The sequence below is a fragment of the Mercenaria mercenaria genome, chromosome 6 (genome assembly GCF_021730395.1).
Source record: "Mercenaria mercenaria strain notata chromosome 6, MADL_Memer_1, whole genome shotgun sequence".
NCBI classification, from domain to species: Eukaryota; Metazoa; Mollusca; class Bivalvia; order Venerida; family Veneridae; genus Mercenaria; species Mercenaria mercenaria.
The window spans coordinates 88,662,702-88,682,298 of NC_069366.1; the positions used below are offsets into that span (position 1 = coordinate 88,662,702).

The 19,597-nt window shown below is 34.8% G+C and overlaps 1 protein-coding gene across 1 annotated transcript; it reads right to left on the reverse strand.

Annotated features, from left to right (window-relative positions):
• Window positions 1-15,105: 15,105 nt before the first annotated feature.
• Window positions 15,106-19,567, reverse strand: LOC123549947 (uncharacterized). Its single transcript, XM_045338390.2, has 4 exons — window positions 19,308-19,567; window positions 18,552-18,719; window positions 18,150-18,253; window positions 15,106-16,998 (listed from the first exon to the last, which is right to left on the reverse strand). The coding sequence occupies exons 1-4, from the start codon at window positions 19,500-19,502 to the stop codon at window positions 15,198-15,200; spliced, it is 2,268 nt and encodes a 755-aa protein (XP_045194325.2). The 5' UTR covers window positions 19,503-19,567; the 3' UTR covers window positions 15,106-15,197.
• Window positions 19,568-19,597: the final 30 nt, after the last annotated feature.

The window sequence follows — 19,597 nt, forward strand, 5'->3', positions numbered from 1 at the left end:
TTTTATAGGCTTTTTATTTAAGGACCTTGTTCTCCATCGTAAAATACAGAAAACTTCTACCCTGGAATGTATTTTAAATTGTGTTTGTGTACAGAATGCCATTACATTTAAATGATCAAAAAGTGTTGTTGTTTTTTCAATTAAAGGTCAATAAGTTATTTATTTTGAGCAATACTATAAGTAGGGACGAAAGACATGTGTGATGTGGATATACGGAGATCATATATAACAACCATGCACGTACAGCGGCAATCTATGGCGAGAATGTAATTTCAATTTATGCCTTTCAATGCAACGTTTCCAATTTACTGAAAACTTGAGCTTATAAATCAGCTTGACAAGAAACAAAGAATTAAAGAAAATAATTACAAGGCACATTCAGGAGCTGGACGACGACATACATGTGTAATAAAGTATCAATCGATAAGTGTAGATTTGCTAGCCAGTATGATTATATCATTAATGCTACTAATTCTGGTCCTACGGAACAATATGGAGTCCACTCCATGTTCTATGATAAAATTCCACTTAAGCAGTTACCCAGTGGGGCATTAGATTAGATTGGCACACAATTCAAAACATCTCATGAACAGGCTCAGTCAATCCAAGTCCGCTATCATTTTATTTGACTGAATTATATGCCTCCTCTGTAAGATTTTATTGCCGGTCCTATGTGTAAACGCATTATACAATATTTACCTTTTGGTGAGGTCGATATGTGGATTTATCGACCTGATAAAATCGATATCGACCGAGGGTGCGCCCGAGGTTGATATCGCTTTTATCAGGTCGATAAATCCACATATCGACCGAACCTAAAAGGCAACAATTGTTTATTATTAAATCCAGCTTACTTGTAACTATAAGAAAATTAAATACAAATATCTGCAGCCTTTGGTCATTTTTCGTAGTAAATTGTGTACGACGTCGCATTGTTTTGACGTCAAACCGTAATGACGTAACAGCTGGAGGTCAATGCTTGTTTTTGGCTCCGCCTTTGAGTCAATACGACTTTTTATCATTGATCATGTGACTACATCTAGACCAATAGAAAGGACTATAAATATAGATTGAATAATAATTGTTTTTTATTTTTATGTCCTATTTCAATATCAGATTAAATATGTCATTGATATGAGTTCAATTGTAAGCAAAGGGTTCAATTCAAAATCAGTAGTGTTTGCATTAAGACATAATGTCTCCAGTGCCGATAATATCTTTATGTGATTGTAGCACATTTAATTGAACAATGTGTATACTTTAAACTCAATTTTAATTATCTTTTTAGGTTTTCAAGTACCTTAACTTCTGTTTTATATCATTAATTCATATTATTTGTTTATGCCAAAGAACATCATCATAAAATGTTTGAATTGATTAGATAAAACAAATTGTGGGATGAATTTATTGATATGTGATGTGAAAAGCATGTATAAAGGACACGATTTTGTGAACTGGTCTACTTCAGGAAAAGAAAAAGAAAAACCACAAAGAAAAAGTAGAGTATCTTTTCTCGAATAAGTAAATAAATCCACGTTTTTTATAATTAAAGTCATATTTGGTCAATTAGAAAGAACTGGGTCAGGTAGCGGTGTATAGCTCGTCATTCATGAATATTTGTCTATCCGTGACATTTATTTTTATTTCAATTTGTGTCGTTAGAAATTTTTCAAAATTTCAATATTCAAAGTCACCCGGCAGTGCTGTTAATAAAAAATATTCAAAACTATCAGGAGGAAAATAATGACGGACCATGGTACATTTCATCACAATCTAGGATGCTTGTTTGCCAAAAATTAAGACATTAAAAAAACGTAAATTAACAGTTAAGTATTGTATTAAATAACGTTTTAGCACCTATGCTGAAAATGAACTCTGCACGGAAAAAGTCTGTTGACATTTTCCTGTAAGACTTTTATATTCCATGCGTATTTTTTCAGTATTATATGCAAAGTCTGATAGTGATGTATTTGCTAAAGATGTGCTCCAGAAAACTTCACCACACTTTGATAAATGCCTAACAAAGGATGTATAGCCAACGTTGTGACCTGCCGCGAGCCTCAATGGCAATGCAACACGTTCTTGATTTTTTGTTTTGTTTTTTTGTTTGGTTTTTTTTTTTGGGTGACCTCACTGATTGGTACAGGAAGGAAGCGACATCTAAAAATATTGATAATAAATCGTTGATGTTCTACTTTAACAACGATGATATTATTTAATTGAATAAGCCACCAGGTGTTACTTTGCGCAATGATTTATTATGACATGTCGCCATGTTCCTACTTACTTATCAGTCACAACTGAAACAAAAAAGCCATCTTACTAAGCAGTTTCCATAGGTTAAATAAAAACCAATGAAATATCTACTCGTAATATGGCATTTTATGATAACCATGGTTTTAAATTTTGTTAAAGATTGGGGGGAAAAGCATAAATAAAGTTATGTGTCTTGCATTTTCTTATAACTTTTTTAATAATCATATTTAGTACATCTTCTAATGTCTGGCGTGAAAGTAAGCTCACAATCGATCACCAAATTTACCGAACACAGTGTGCTGAAGTGAATAAGATGCTAAAACAAGCTCGTGTTGAATACTATACAGGCAAAATTGACTCATGTGGCAGTGATCGTAAGAGTTTATCAAAGATTACCAAAAATCTTCTTGGCGATACAAATCAGGTGATTTTACCATCACAATCATCTCCACAGCATCTCGCAAAAGATTTCAGTGACTTCTTTATTGGAAAGATCGAAACAATCAGAAACGATATAGCATCGCAAACACAATCTGTATCTGATTAGATGACATAGAAAACTGAATACACAGGTGTCAATTATGTAGAGTTTACTCAAGCCTCAGAAGACGAAGTGAAATCAATTATCAAAAAGTCAGCGAACAAATCATGCGAACTAGATCCTATCCCAACATGGTTATTAAAAGAATGTCTTGACGAACTAACACCAGTGATAACAACATTATGAATGCATCTCTAGATGCTGCGTATGTGCCCAAAGCGTTCAAACATTCACGAATAAGACCTCTTCTAAAAAAGCCAAGCCTAGATTCTAATGTCCTAAAAAACTATAGACCTGTGTCAAACTTGCCGTTTCTGTCTAAAATCTTAGAAAAAGTGGTAGATGTTCGAATTGAAAATCATCTGAGAAACAACGAACTTCATGAAGTTAATCAATCTGCTTATAAAAAATTCCACTCAACCGAAACCGCCCTATTAAAAGTTCAAAATGACATTCTTCAATCGTTGGATAAGAACAATGTGACTGTTCTTGTGATGCTTGATCTCTCTGCAGCATTGACACTATTGACCACGGGACGTTGATTCATCGCCTTGAATGTCACTTTGGTGTTACAGGCAAGCCACTCGCATGGATGATGTCATACCTTAGTGACCGCTACCAGACCGTATGCATAGATGGCGAGCTATCACAACCAGTGCTAATGAAGTACAGTGTACCCCAAGGGTCTGTCCTGGGGCCAAAGAACTACACAATGTACACAAAACCAGTCGGAGCTATCTGCAGAAAGCACGGACTGAACAATCATTTCTATGCGGACGATTCGCAGTTATATCAATCCTTCAAACCAATAAATAAAATGTCTATTGAGGAGACCATTCATCGCGTTGAAAGTTGTTTAAAGGATATAGTAAGTTGGATGAATACTAACATGTTGAAACTCAATGCTGAAAAAACAGAATTAATCATATTTTCATCTGAACACAAGACACAATCTGTTCAAACATACTGTGAAAGTGGACGGCTCTGAAATCAAACAATCAGGCAGTGTCAGGAACCTCGGTGCTTTCCTGGATTCGAACATGAGGATGGAGCAACATGTGAATAGTGTGTGTAGGAATTCCTATGCACAGTTGCGGCAAATTAGTCACATCAGACAATATATAACCGCAAACGCAACCAAATCTCTAATCAACTCTCTTGTTACAATCACGTTTGGATTATTGCAACTCTCTTCTATATGGAATTCCAAAACGGTCAATGAACAAAATGCAATATGTCCAAAACACGGCAGCTAGAATCGTAACCAGAACATCCAGATACGACCATATAACGCCTGTTCTGCGTGAACTCCATTGGCTTCCTGTGCAATGTAGGGTAGAATACAAAATTATAACACATACATATAAGGCACTCAAAGATCAATCACCAGCTTATGTAGCGAACATGCTAGAAATATATACACCATCCAGAAATCTGAGATCGCAGAATAATGCATTAAAAACTAGTGGTGCCCAAATGTCGAACAATACGATTGGTGACAGGAGCTTTCAGACAGCTGCGCGAGGTTATGGAATGCCCTCCCATCTGGCATAAGAGAGTGCAAGACCGGCAAAGTTTCAAAAAAGCGCTAAAGACGCATTATTTCATACAATTCTTTGGCAAACTAAACATCTCACTGATTACCTGATTTATAATGTAGGTACTTTGCCGGCCAATTAATTACTTTAATTAAGAAACTCCAGTGTGACAGAATAATGTTGGCGGTGTTTTTTTTCTGTGGGATGTATCATGGATGTTCTCCGGACCGTTTAGGTAGGGATTGACCCAATCATCCGGGTCGGTTTGCATGCTGTGATGCATTTCGCAGACATCATACTGTTTAATTCTGTCTGTTCAAAATGTAAGATATCTTCTGTTCTTTTCTGCTCTGGCCTGTGTCTTTGATAGGTCAGTTAATGTTTTATGATATTGTATTTTTGTTTCATGTTTTGATCTGCCTACCTTCCAATTTAAAATGCTTGGTATCTTATTACCGTAATGTAATTTTAATTTCTTCTATAATAGTTCAATTTCCATTTTTTATTGAACATTATATAAATGTTTTTATGTAAAGCACTTTTGAACGTATTTTTATATGAAAAGAGTGCTATATAAATGTGGTATATAATAATAATAATAATAATTTCAAAGGGAAAAATGTCAAATATAGATGTTTGGTTAAAATCATGGAAAGCATTAAAAAGGAGAAAATTTAGTGGGTTTTTTTTTCACCAGTACGATCAAACATCTTTCATTCGTGAAAAATTACCCGTGGCTATGCCACTCGAGAAAATAATGCATCTGGTGGTCACTCTATGAAAGCAATTTCGACATACGCTGAAACAAATAAATGTTTTCTACATATTTTGACACATTTTACAATATTCATATATAATTTGTTATAGTCACGCTGTCCTTTCTAAAGTTGTGCACTATATTTTCATGCGTATTTCTTATTAGTATGCAGTTAGTAATCATTCTGCATGTTACTACAAATATTGTATGCAAATCAACATTTCATTTTTGGAAAAACTACTAATATGCTATTTTATATTTTACAGAACCCTTAAAGTGACATCCGATACCTTTATTTTCGGTATCTCATGCTTTTTTTATTTAATAAAATTTACGAAACAGCATTGCGTTTTAACGAAATAAAAAAAAAAGAATGTAAAATATTTAAAATAAAATTGTATCGGATGTCACTTTAGGAGCTCCGTAATATTTAGATATTTTATCATTTTATTAAAATCATATACAACATACTCGTACAATAATGCTTTTATGTACCTGGGGATCATTGTTTTGCAACATATTTTACTATTTAGATATAACAGTGTTTGCATACAAATATATATGTTGTGTTAGTGGTACTGATTAGTTTTTTCAGCTTGAATATTTTGGCTTGGATGGTTCCAGCACTCCCGCTTTCATAGTTTGGTACTGTTAAATGAACGGTCCATGTACACCGCCGTGGGTGTTTAACTGTATTTTGGTACGTACGTGTTACATTAGTGCACGTCGATTTGTGGGAATATGGGCCGCCGTGAGAAAAATATTGAGAAATATAGAGACCTATACCACATTGTAGATTGAAGTGAGTTAAAGTAATTTCCCATGTATCTCTTTCCAGACACGCGACTGGAAAAAGTTATGACGTCATAAATATGGCGGCTAAAGAGAAAATACGAAAGGCAGAAAATGTATGACTGCTGAATAATTACAAGTGACTACGTCTTTGAAATGATTGTAAAATTGATATATTTAGTGAAGGTTATGCTTATTCTAGCAGATACAACACTTTTATGAAAAATAAGATGGAATTAACTATGCTTAAAATGAAAAATATCCATGAATATCAGAAAATGCCGAAAATGACTAAATAACGGTTTTAAGTGATCAAATTTCTGTTAAATGACACAGTATGCTCGATTAAAATTAGAAATTGTCTAATACTCTATCACTTCCATAGTCAAATAACATAATTATATATATATATCTATATGCCCTTGTTATCTGTATGAGTGTGTCAGATTGGCTTAACGCCCGACAATGTGGCCAGAATGCAAACTCAATAGAAAAAAAATCTGTTACATAATGCAATCTTAAGAATGTTGTTTCTAATGATATAACAGCTTTAAAATGTAAACTATTTTATAGTGCAGATTCTCCTATTGAAATTGATAAATCCAATTAATACATACTTCCCCGTAAACCTGAGTTAAAGAAATCTACGAAAGGAATCATCAGAAGATTTCTCTATGTACGTTTTAGTTCAGTATACTAAGTGGTCTATGATGTCATCGTCGGTTAATGCCTACAGTATATTTACGTTTTACATAAAGACATTTATAGTAGTTAAACCTACACCTTGAGTCCTTCTAATGAACAGGATTTGGCCTCAAATCACATCCCTAAAGTTTGTATTTTCGAAGTTCGCATAGATGATCAGCAAGATTATGATGGATTCCTTAACTGCATATACAGTCACATTAAGCTCGTTTCATAGATAATTTGACCCTTTTACATCTAAAAATACTAATTTTTTTTGTCGTTACGGTATAACTTCATGCCTAACTGATATTTTACCCCGCGTGAAACGATATTGCGACAAAGTATATGCAAACTCTGAAGAAAAAAAAACATTCCTTGAAAAATTGAAATCCAACAATTACAAGGTGTGCTGTTAATTGTTCCATATGATTTCTTTACTCCTTATATCTATTTACCTAATAATCTAATGAATGACAAAGGAACTGCTTAAATTAAACACATTTTATGCATTAAATTTCAATTAAGCCTTTTCCCTTTTTCATATTGCTATTTGTTCATGTGACCATGTGAAGCAGTTTGTCAAACCCTCTCCGAATTGAACAACATTGATGTCCGGTTAGGAATGCATTTTTTCGAGATGTAATAAGTAATCCGTGGGAACTATTTCTGCCTAGCTTGTCGCAGATATTTTTCGTATGATTTGGGAAATGTTATACAGTCAGCTGTGGTTACTATATCAACAATAATTCACGCATTCTTGATGATGTTTTCAAATACGGACAATCAGTTGTTGCTCAATAGTTGATATTTTTGTGCCAGGGAGGTACAGTTATTAAATGTAGACTACAATACTGCATCGCTTGGGATTGACATACATGTATCTCCATATTTGAAATTGATTTAAGTACACTAATTTACCCAAGCTTTTATTCTATTTAGATGGGTGGGGGATGTTCCCCATATACATTTTTGAAATCTATCGGACCAGGTAGGTATCTGTTACCAGATGCGTGGTTTATCTCACAATAGCTGTAGGTCAGGTTGTCTGTCGGTTATATGCGACGTTTGATATATACCTTTTCCTTTACCTTTATGTAATCACCATATCTTTGCAAGAGTGTCTTTCAAGAATTCAATGAACGTTATCAATATGTCCTTTTGCAGAAATACCGCTATTATCAACTGCGAGAATTCTACCTAATGCCAGTATCGTAATTTAGTGTGTGTTTTTACCTTTAATAGCAATTTAAAACACTTCTGTTACCAAGTGTATCAAAACAATACTTAATAGTTATTTATCAAATTCAATAGAAATTGTCCCAAATGTATTTGGTAAAATGATGAAATGTGTTATCATATGCGGTTTTGACACATTTATTTCGAGATATATTGCAAATTTGGTGTTAAGTCCTTTGTCAGCTGGATGCTAGATATTCCTATTTGATCGTGTCTAACGAAAGAGGTGGACGACGCCATGATAGTTCTTAAAGCCCACTAATACTGAGCTACTTTGATATGTTTTTGCTTTCCTGATTCGTAGGATCCTTAATTATATTCTGCTGTTGTTCTGTTTTCTGCAACGGCATGGAGAACATGGGCAAATGATTTGTTAAAAGCTTAAGAAGATCCCTTGAAAGTATAGAACTCATCTAATCAAAATAATAGAAGACTCGGTTGATTAAGATTGTTCATGAGAGATTTAGAAAGGTGAAATACCCTTACGCCTTTTAGCACCAGTTTAAGCGGAATTCTGTTGTGATAATATTAAATGAACTCCATAAAACTAAAGGACCAGAGGTTTTTCATGTAGATATTTACCCAATCATTTTTGTTTTTCACATAACGTGCCTTTAGTTTCCCTTTCGTGAATAAGACATTCAGCAGTCGACGGCTTACTTATATGTATACTGTTCTATCACATTTGAATATGGTTGGGATATAGAGTGTGAGCATTGTTGCCAAAATACTGTTTTAAGCACACCAGCGTTGTTTTAGAACTGACCTTCCAAGGCGTTGCCGCACTTTCCTTTATTTTACGTTTTGAGCTTTCTGTCTATATGCTTTACTTTGTTCATGTATTTATCATGTTCTAAACTATACCTGCATTGCAGCAGTGTTTAAAGAGGCGTTGCAGAGTATATCACAGATCTTTTGAGAAATACTTGCAGTTACAGAGAAGGAATGATGAAAAAGGCAATGAAATGACTACCCCATGCCCCTGATGCCCTTCCTGCTGCAATTAGCTAAACGTAATTGCGGAAAGCTCATATTAAACTCGGAACGTTTTAAATGCAGGGGTAATGAATAATACTGTTTGTAGATAGCTTTGTTATCGCGGGGATGAAGACGAATTAAATAGAACACTTTCAGTGTTGATGTCAAGCCTGAATGAATACAATTAACCAGTAATTCAGAGTAATTAAGAAGACTATCATGAATTTAACACTTGCATTAATTAAAAACGATCTGTTAAACTTCTACTGGCTTAATCGTCTTGATCATGCTTAAATCTAATCAAAATGAACTCGCAAACAATGCATGTAATTTGCACATAATCTTATAATAAGAGCATAGACAACTATTTGTGCCGACATTGAGTTTTACTGCATTCAAATTCCTTTCCTTCTAGGTACTTATTAAAAGCAGATATTGGTAACATATATTCCCTTATTATATGTTATATTTCTTGTAACTTTCGGAAATTGACTTATTTCAAATTCAACACCATAGGAATAGTCGAAAATAGTTAGTATCAAGAGGTTGAAGCGGCGTGTAAAAATGCATTGTAAATTAAGTGGGTGGGGTACAAATTAAACAGTTAAAATAAATTGAATATATTGTTTCCTGATAAAGTGTAAATATAGATATTTGAAATGTCCCATTGGCTTGTTTAATGACATGATATTCGATATTATAAGCACTTTTACTGATTTTTTCAGAAATTAATCAGCAGTTTTATTTTCGTAATCAGTCGCCATATTGATGACGTCATTTCCGGATTTAGTCGCGGTCCCCAGAAGAGATACATACATATTGTTTTTCGGCGAACGCCGTCTAAATTCGTTTTCGTTACCTATGTCACGTGACTTCAGTTTGCAAATCAAACTACTTGATAACGCATTATAGATAATTTATCAAAATGGAAGATTTATGCAACACTCTTCCTGATTGGACGAGAGTGTCAATTTCTTTCACTCTGTTGATTGTGCTACGCTGAGTGAAATGTAGACAAAGCGTTTATCCTAAACGACGCTGTTCACAGTTTTAAAGCTAACTTTGGCTCAGTGTATTTAGCAAGAATATTGATATATCTCAAAATGATAAGTAAGTTTAATAAATATGATAAAAACCTGTTCAAATACCAACATATATCAAATTAAAGAAAGAGATGAATACGGTCTGCGTATCACATGAATAAGGGTGTGATAAGAGTCTTTTATGTAGAGAAGTGCTTTTTAAAAGATTTCCCTTGTTACAATTGTCGTCTGTATATGAAAAGGTTTCTTGCTTTGTGACTTATTCAGATTGCATATTAAAATGAGTACTTGTTTGCTTTGATATATTTGTTATAAATTATTTAACTGATATATTATATATGAATATTTTTCTTTAGTATGATATGCAAATATTGAACTCAGTTGAAATCTGTTTCATTATATATATGCTATATAATGACTGAATCTCATTACACTGAAATGAAGGTACGCTGCATACAGTTTATCTATGTGATATGACTACGGTCAAACTTTGTTTATGAAACAGAAATATTGAAATAATTACAATTGTATGTTTTGCTTGACCTTCACTTTTTTATAGGTGTGACGTCATTGTCCAAAGATTCATGAATAGCGAATATGCATTTGTTAAAGCGGGATCAGTTGGCCTATTTTAGAAATAAATAATAATAATAAAAAAAAAATCCTTTAATTGATTTTTTCTCATGTATTCTAATCAAACTTGATTTGTAGCATCTTTATTAGGCCGGCAACCAACTTTGTTCAGCTGGGACATTTGACCCCTTTTAGGGGCTGCTAGAGCTAAAACTAGAAATGCCTTTATACAGCGTCTCATGAACAGCTTGGTGGATCTTTGTCATACTTGGTCTGGAGCATCATTATAAGGTCCTCTTCCAATTTTTATATAGGAACTTGGGCCCTATTAGGGACCACTATAGCTAAAAGTAGATATGCCTTTCTTCGCATCAACCACTAAAATGTAATGGACTTTTATCAAACTCGATGTGTAACAATATCGTAAGGTCTCCTGCTATTTTGTTACAAATGGGGATAGGGACCAATTTAGCTAAAAATATAAACACGTTTAATGACCTCTTCTCATGAACCGCTTCATGAATCTTCATCAAACTACTGCTGTGATTATTTGTCTAAGGATAAACGAAACAAAATTGCAACCCTACGAAACCTTTGCGAAAAACTAAAAGAGAACCATTTAAATTGTTAAAGTGTGGTGTTTAGTTTTACAATTTGAAAAATGTTAGATGAAAGATGAATGTTAGATGAAAAATTCATAAACTTCTTTCCTTATTACAATTCGCCGACCATCATTTTTAAAGATATTTCTTGTTTGTCTTGGACCAAGGAATAATTTGGTATATGTGGCTATATTTTTCAACTACTTTCGAGCGGGATTACAAATGGCCGTAGACTAATGGCAAATATTGAGGTCTGCACAACCCGATTGACGATAGCAGTGCATTTCCGCTACCGTCCGTGGACGGGCACAATCAAACCAAGCCTGCCACATTTTCAGTTCTGTTGTTTTTGACAACCAGTGCAGTTTCCACTCATTTCATTTTTGACTTTCAGAAAACATGGCTAGAAAGAATTAAATCTACTCAACTGTTTGTTAGTCTGCGAGTTATAGCTTAATATATCAATGGTGCTTATAAAATCTTTTCAGACGTGTTTATATAAGCTTGTTTGAATTTCATTTTAGTAGGTAGCTGTGGGTCTTGCATGTCTAAATATTTACAGTCCAACAGCGGTTGCTTTTCTTCAATATAGATATATACAGCTGTTGCATTCTAGTACCCACATTTGTTTGGCAATGGTTGTTTACAAACGTCACACTGCCTAATGAAAACTGGAAGTTGGCCATGTAAACGTACCTTGTGGTGTAGGGTTATATTTACAAACGTCGTAAGATTATGATTTTGTCGTTCAAGAACTTTAATACTTAAAAAGTATGAAACATTTTATCAATAAATTGTTGTTTGATAGTTTCCATATGGAATGAAAATACTTTGGGCTGCATGACAACGCGTGAAGACAATTGGCCTCCACCCACTTGACACAGGCCAATGTATTTTATTGGAGCACGACAAAACATAGACAGAACATTTCATCGAAAAGACTTTGAAACGACCAAACATGTATAAACGACGAAAAAAATATTGAAAAATGCCAACAAAACTCAACAATGAAAAAAGTTACAAATCTGTTAACACTTTCTTGTTAAGCTGGGATGGGGTTGGTAAGTTCATTTTCCCATATATTTGATGTAAATCCGTACCGAAGTCAGAATTTCAGTTTAGGAGTAAGAAGAAACTAAACGAGCGCATATTTCCTTTTAATTTATGTACTGAAAGTCTGATCGTCCAGGAATGAATAGAAAAGAGTGACTTTCCCTCTTTAATCCGACAATGTCGACAGATATCAGGCTTTCTCGCTGAGTAAAGACACGCTAGAAAATACATTTCAGACTATGATAAACCTCTATAGCTTTATTTACGTAGTCAAATAATACGAAGTCATCTTTTGTGACAACGTTAACGTGAACATGGACAATACGACACGTTTCTGGAGAAAGCGCTGATTCGTACAAATGGGAAATGACATCTATAAATTTTGGAGAAAAAAATCGTTGATGATCAACTTTAACAACGTTAATTTTATTGCACTTGAACAAGCCCCTGGTTGTTACCTAGCGTAAAATATCATTGTGACATGTCGCATTTTCCACTCACTCATCAGTCGTTGATTACGCCAAAAAAAGTTACGTCCAATTACTTTGCAAATTACAAACAAAAAATAAATTACTTTAAATTAATTAGCACTCTGCAAACGTTAAAAAAGAACAGCTAAATCGATTTACACTTGGTAAGTTTTCAAAAACTACTTATTTTTATCTAAAATGTTTTTCTTTATTAACACAAATAAATCTCTTGCTATTTTCCGTAAAATTTATATGTATGTTAATATATGTTAAAAGCCTGCTAAAGATCTGCACTTTTTTCAGGTGCACATGCTTTCTTATCAGTCATGTATAAAAAGTCGGTATTTTTTACATGTTATTGCAAACTGTCAATAAAAACGACATGTAAATTTGAATTAAAACTCTCATGTTTATTTAATAATGCGCTTCGTACACAAAAGCCTTTTTAAACGGAACTTAAAGAATGAAGTTAAAATCACACGCGACACAAATTTTACACAAGACATTGTCTTTCTTAGACTTATTTCTGAATTTCAGACAAGCGCGCTATTTAAAGACTTTATACCGAGAAAGCATTTTTACGAGTTAATATAGGAACACAATTATTTCCGTCAGTCAGATTCAGTCTATATTTAATAAGGAAAAACAAAAAGAAATAAAAGATATAAAATAAAACCAAATTAAATGTCTTTTATACGTATTTTTCTTTGTATTTACACGTCTGATTCTGAATTTGACATATAACCGGTTCAGGATAAGAATTGTTTTTACATGACAAAGGAAATTGACACAAATATTAAAGAGGACAGCCCATATTCTGTCTGTTGCGCAATTAGTGCAACACGCTCTTGCTACAGAAAAAGGGTCAAGGTGCATGAAGTATTTAGTTCTTTTATGAGCCGTAATCATGGTTTTGCTAACGAAACTTATTTATAAATTAACTACGGGTCAAGTAGTTATGATTATTGCTCGGTTTGCGCGAAATTAACAACATGTTTCCTTGTACTTACGGGCAAAAGGTAATGCATTTCGGTACATTATAACATTAACTTCACATTAACGTAACATTTCATCAAAGTTATTTAGGGTAATTAGTTTACCTTATGTTTAAAGGTTTTTTCGCTGGTGATAAAAATATGAGATGATACATAAAAACTGTAACGTAAACATATAGATGCTTTACCTGGCCTGATTGAAATGGACTTATATATCCTTACTAACGTACAACTGTATGTTATTGAGAAATTATACAAGTTACAGCTGCCATTGCTGCTACTGTCACATATCATATACATTGTTTATATTATTATGCAACATATCAATATGTAAATAGCTTATTATATTTTTCAGTAATTGTATATCAGTTTTATTGAGAAGCTCCGTCTGCCATGAAAGGTGCGAGCTATCAAATAACCTCCTAAAACTTTCATTTTACAGGATTTAACTGCATCTTGTGTATGTCATAAAGCGAATGAACCCACAAAGACATTTTACTGATCAATTGGAATGTGGGAATCATTAAACAGGGACTAGGTTCAATATTTGTCAGACTTACTGTCTATTTTTTTTTTTTGTCTAATTAAATGTTTAAATATTCTTAAGAAATTAAACAGTTCTCATTAAGATATATATGTTTGTTACATATCGATTTTACCAGCTTTTACATTTTAAATGTTGAACAATTGTGCAATAAGATATCATATGATTTTTCCTGATAAAAGTTCAATGCTTAGTTGTAATATATGGCATAACCCAGGTCTTACATCTCAATGTATCCATTTCCGACAACATTCTATAAAACAGAAGTCCGACAATAAAAAGTACTGAATAATTTTGTTCTAGACTATGTAAGTTTTTATTGTCAATGTTCAACATTTTGTATGAGCCTATTACAAAAGAAAAGAATGTTAAACATGGAAACAAATATGCTTTGCTGAAAAGTGATATTTAAAACGTGTTGTAAAACATTTTTCAGTCCAAAAGAAGCAGATCTATTTTAATCATTTTTAAATGTGGCCATTCAATTTTGTTTTCAAAACCAGTTAGACATTGTAAAATATAAATACGTTTACATTATGTATTTCCTTTATCTATACCATTTGAAAAAATCTAAAAGGTTCTAACTATATTATCAAACATTCTATCAGAACTAAAAGTTATTTTTCGTCATACAACAACCATTTTATCGTATAAGTGCTTGATAAAGGAAACACATATATAGACCGAGCTGCGGTGGCCTAATGGATAAGGCACCTGTCCCGCAATCGGGAGGTCGAAGGTTCGAGCCCTGTCAGTGGCGGGACTTGTTACTGAAGAGAGACCGGTTGGTGAGCCGCCAGCTAGTTAAAAAATTGGTTACCGATTGCCTACTTGATTGGTGCCTGGCATTAAAAATAGGAATCGGGAAGTAATGCTGTTCAATGTATGTAGGTGTCTCATAAGCCAGCCTGGCTGGCCCTTTCAGTAGGGGTGACACTATAATAAACAAACACTTTACTTTACTTTTACTTATATCCATTAGGTGCACAATTTGCAATTTTGATCAATAGCATTTAATGATTTACAGTCCGTTGGTGGTTCATTATTACAATACACAAACAAGAAATAATCTTGATTACTGGAAGTCAAACGTTTATTATGCATAACTGCAAGTCAGACAGATGGCGTCATTTTAGGCTACAGCAGCGCTCTTGGAAGTTTGTTTCACGCTGTTCGGAATCCATGGTGATATATCGGTACTTGAACAATGGAAGACAACTCTTACGTTTTCTGTGAAGGGATTTTTAAATTGTGTCCCTTTCCAAGCATTAGCTATTGCTTCCTTGTAGTTATTACCATAAAGACTTGGATCATTTGCGGCTACCCTCAACACTCCATTGCATGATTTAAATACTCGGGGATTTGAATTTGGAATTAGACAAAGCGCTTGACACATGAGACCGCAGGAATGGACAGCTGTCAAAATCAACTCACTTGTTGAGTTACTTGGAGACTTGATTCCAATGAAGGTAATAGCAGAATCGACGGGCAGATGGGTGTTAATTAGAGCGTAATCAGAGAACGTGCCATAATAATTGAGCCCGCTTGACTGCACCCTGACTTGGATTGCACCTGAAGGGTCCTGAATGCATCTTTCAACATCGGGAACTTTTGAAGAATCAAGCGGACTGTGGTATGGTGAATATGGGTTGTTAAATTCAGGCAAATTCTGGAAACGGCTTTGCTGATCATTAGTATAGATGACTCTGACAGGGATAAAGGACCAATTGTTAATATTAGTTTGGCCGTCCAGAGTGAATGTGTTCCGTAAAGGTTCTCTCAGCATGTCATTTGTAGCCGTTGTCTGAAATTCAGAACTTGGTAAAAGAGGTTGTGGTTCTGCCTCGGGAAAAAGGAATCCTCCCGCTAGTGCTGATTCTGCTATAGGATCAAAGCCAATTACGCCTCCGACAGATGCGTCACCTAGAATGTCAGAAGTACGGCCGTCAGATGGCGGGGCAGCAAACAAAGGTCCGATGTTTGCTTTGGAAGGCTTGTTCGTTTTTAGTTTATCAGTAGTGTCAGCTTTCTTTTCTTTTGTCTGATTAACACCTCGTCGGAATCTTCTGCCAGTCATACCTATCCGAGCATCCAGAGTTCTTGGTTCAGCTGGTGGTGCTCTAAAGCGAGGGCCAATACGTACTGTTGATTCCTGTGCTCTAGCTCGCAATGAAGAAGCCATTGTCTGTGGTTGGTTTCTTCCTCCAAACGCCACAGCTCTTGCTCCTGCGATACCTGCAGGGGCGGCTGTTACTCTCCGTGCAACTGAAACACAACGTTGCCTTCCAATGTCGCAGCGTAAATACGGAGTCCCACAAAATGGCCTCCATCTGGCACAGGTTGGTGAACGTTCGTACCTGTACCAAAAGCGTGTCCAGTAGGCACGATATCCATCGATATTCCGATACTGAGGAAACCCATCCATAGGTCTTTGAGCGGCGTGTTCACCCATTGCAGGGGGGTAATCTCTTGAAGGATTAACGCCGCAAAATCTAGCTTGTCTCATACGAAACATCTCCCAAATATAGTCAACGAATGCGTGATGAAGGAAGAATACCGGGTCATGTGCCGCTGTATTCAGACCAGACATTTGACCACCAACCCAAACATGTGGCCCACCGTGAGCAAGCTCGAGATTAAACTGTGGCTGCGCAGTTGGTTCGCTTATTTCTCTTATACGACAGCGTGTCATTATTGCGCGTATAACTTCTGTCGAAAACAATCTACTACCACCGCCTACATTTCTTGTTAATCGGCCAACTGGCGTTTCCCAGTTGGCGAAAGGGCCTGTTGTGACAAACCCGTCGCCATTTCCAAGAAAAGGCGTTGACCAGATTATTGAATTAGCCGGATTCATCATGTTAAAGTCAAGCGTTGAATCCCAATATGGCAGTGATAGCCTGCGGTTTATACGACGTAACGCTTCTTCTACCCTGGAATACATAAAATGATATTTCTCGCGCTTATAAATTTGTAAATCCTGTCTTATAACGCATACATGGTACAAGCAAAATTTTGATGCAATGCATCAGAGACGGCACATGTGTAATGGCATGAAAATTACGGATACATTTTGGGTAGTTTCTGTGTTATATGTTAAAAGGTATGTTTTCATTAAAACACTTATTTTTGCATATGAATTCATAAAACAGTGTTATTTACCCAGCAGTCTTGTTCACAGCAATCTGACCCGATGATCAACATTTAAAGTGTCTGGATAAAAGTTGGATAAGTCAGCCAACAGTGTTCTGAACACTTCTAGTAAGATGTTTCTCTAAAGTATTTTTGCCCATAAATACATAAAACAATGTTACTGAAACGCAGCATTTATTTCAATTTATGGCAATAATAGGTCATGTTTACAGTAATTTGATGCAATGCTGTAAATTGTTTTCGGTGTCTGGATAAAAGTTGGATATGTGTGCCAACAATATTCAGAACACTAATAGCAAAAAATTATATCAGAAAAATCACATCAATCTACGCCATCTATACGAGATCTAAACTGTATTCCAAAGAGACAAATATATTAATACTTGTTTTTAAAGGTTCTTCTAACAGATTTGATTTTCTAGAGATTCTACTCGCGGCCTGTGTTCTGGGAGAGAGGGTGTTATGAATTAGAAAAATGTCCACTATTTTGAGAGTCTACTCGACTGTGATAAGGTATTATACGTAAGCACCGATTCATTTGGATAATGCTATATTTTCCTTATTTTAATAGGCTTTTTAAAAGAAAACTTCCAGTATAGTAAGTTTTATATAACAATTTTTCCATTTAAAAATGTTTACAAATGTTTCTGATATTTCGCACCAAAATGTACTACTTCACATCTGCACCAGGGGCGATATCTAATAAAGCACTTAATGGATTTCTGTACATTATAAGGTCTGAATTACTTATAATACAACATCGCCGGAAACAAAAACCTGTAATTTCAATCAGATTTGATTGGCCAATGGAATTTCATGAATTTATATGTATATTGTTGCGAAAGAAGTAATCTTTATATGAGTAAAACTGCTTCAACTATGTCAGAAATAAAGCCTAAGAATTCTAATAAACATTTTAGGTAATACTTACAAGGCGACATAAACCCTGTGCCAACCAAAGAAATTCGGTCCATTATGAGCAGAGGTCACGACCATACCTTGGTGCAGATTGGCAAAAGTGTTGTACTGCCCCGACTTAAAAGGAAGAAAAGCGTTTAAAAACATAAGATTATTTTGCAAAAGAACCTTCGGCAGAACTAAAGTCAAGCGTTTGAAAACTGAAATCCTTATAAAATATTTAAGCAAGTTTTAATAAAAAGTATCAGAGGCAACAAAGAAAAATAAAAGCATTTCGATTCGATTGCGATTTTTTCATGATACGTGAAATTCTTTTACAGGGTATTGTTGAATTGATTTCATGATCACAAAGGACCATAAACTGCAAATATAGACTCAGTGCATAATACGATTAAATATGTATTGCATTTCTCACCATTTTCATTTGATTAATTGCAGCATGAAATGCAAATCGTTCTGGATCTGAAAGCCTTCTGTATTCCCGTCGAACCCTGAAGCCTGTCTGTGGAAATATACGCCCACGTCTCATTGGCCCTCCTGGCCCGGTCTGCCGCTTTGTCCGAGTCCGACCACGGCGAACAAACTAAAACAACCAAAACGTATACAGAATCCAGTGTGTGGATAAAATCATTACTTTTCCTTTGAAAATAATTATTAAATGAGTAAGGGATGAATCTGGAATACTTTTTTTGGAAATTCCGTGCACACGGGGAACAAAGATTAGTCCCTTGTTAACTTCAGACAGACTGTAACAGAAAAAAAATCCCCTTCGCCAAAGTAGCAAGATTACATTATTATATAGTTCTGTATTTACTGTCTCTTGAAATAATGCAATTTTCATAAACTGCAACTTGGATTAATTTCTTTTTGAAGTTAAATCGATCCAGAAAACCTATTAGTTTCGACCAATGTTTTCTTGGCTCTATGGACTATTTAAATCTCTTTCAACATGATAAAATCGCAACCTAGCAAATTGATAGCAGATTTGATTAATTTTAATCACTTCATGAGAGGTATTGGAATGTATAACACCATACCCATTAGCCCTCTCATAAGCAAAACTCTATTATACAGAAGCATTGAAAGGACAAACACCACGTTGATTGCCATTCGCAGAAGCTATGTAATACTAGTATATCATGCTCGCGAAAACACCGTTCAATATCATTACCGATCCTACGAGAGAGTTGATGAAATCTCTGTCTTTCTGCGTGATGTTGAAGTCACTCCATTGAACATTTTCTGCTTTCCACAAGAATAACTGAAGACAGTGTGTATGTATATCGTCAGTCGTATTGTAAGGAGAACCAGGGACGCCATTTTCATTTTTATTTAGCCGGACGCATTCCATTAGTTCTCTCGGCATGTCACCCTCTGTTATCTGGCATGGAACCGTCGGCAACAAAAGTACCAATAATACCAGGGAAAACCAGCTCTGTACAAAAGGTAAAAAAATAGGTG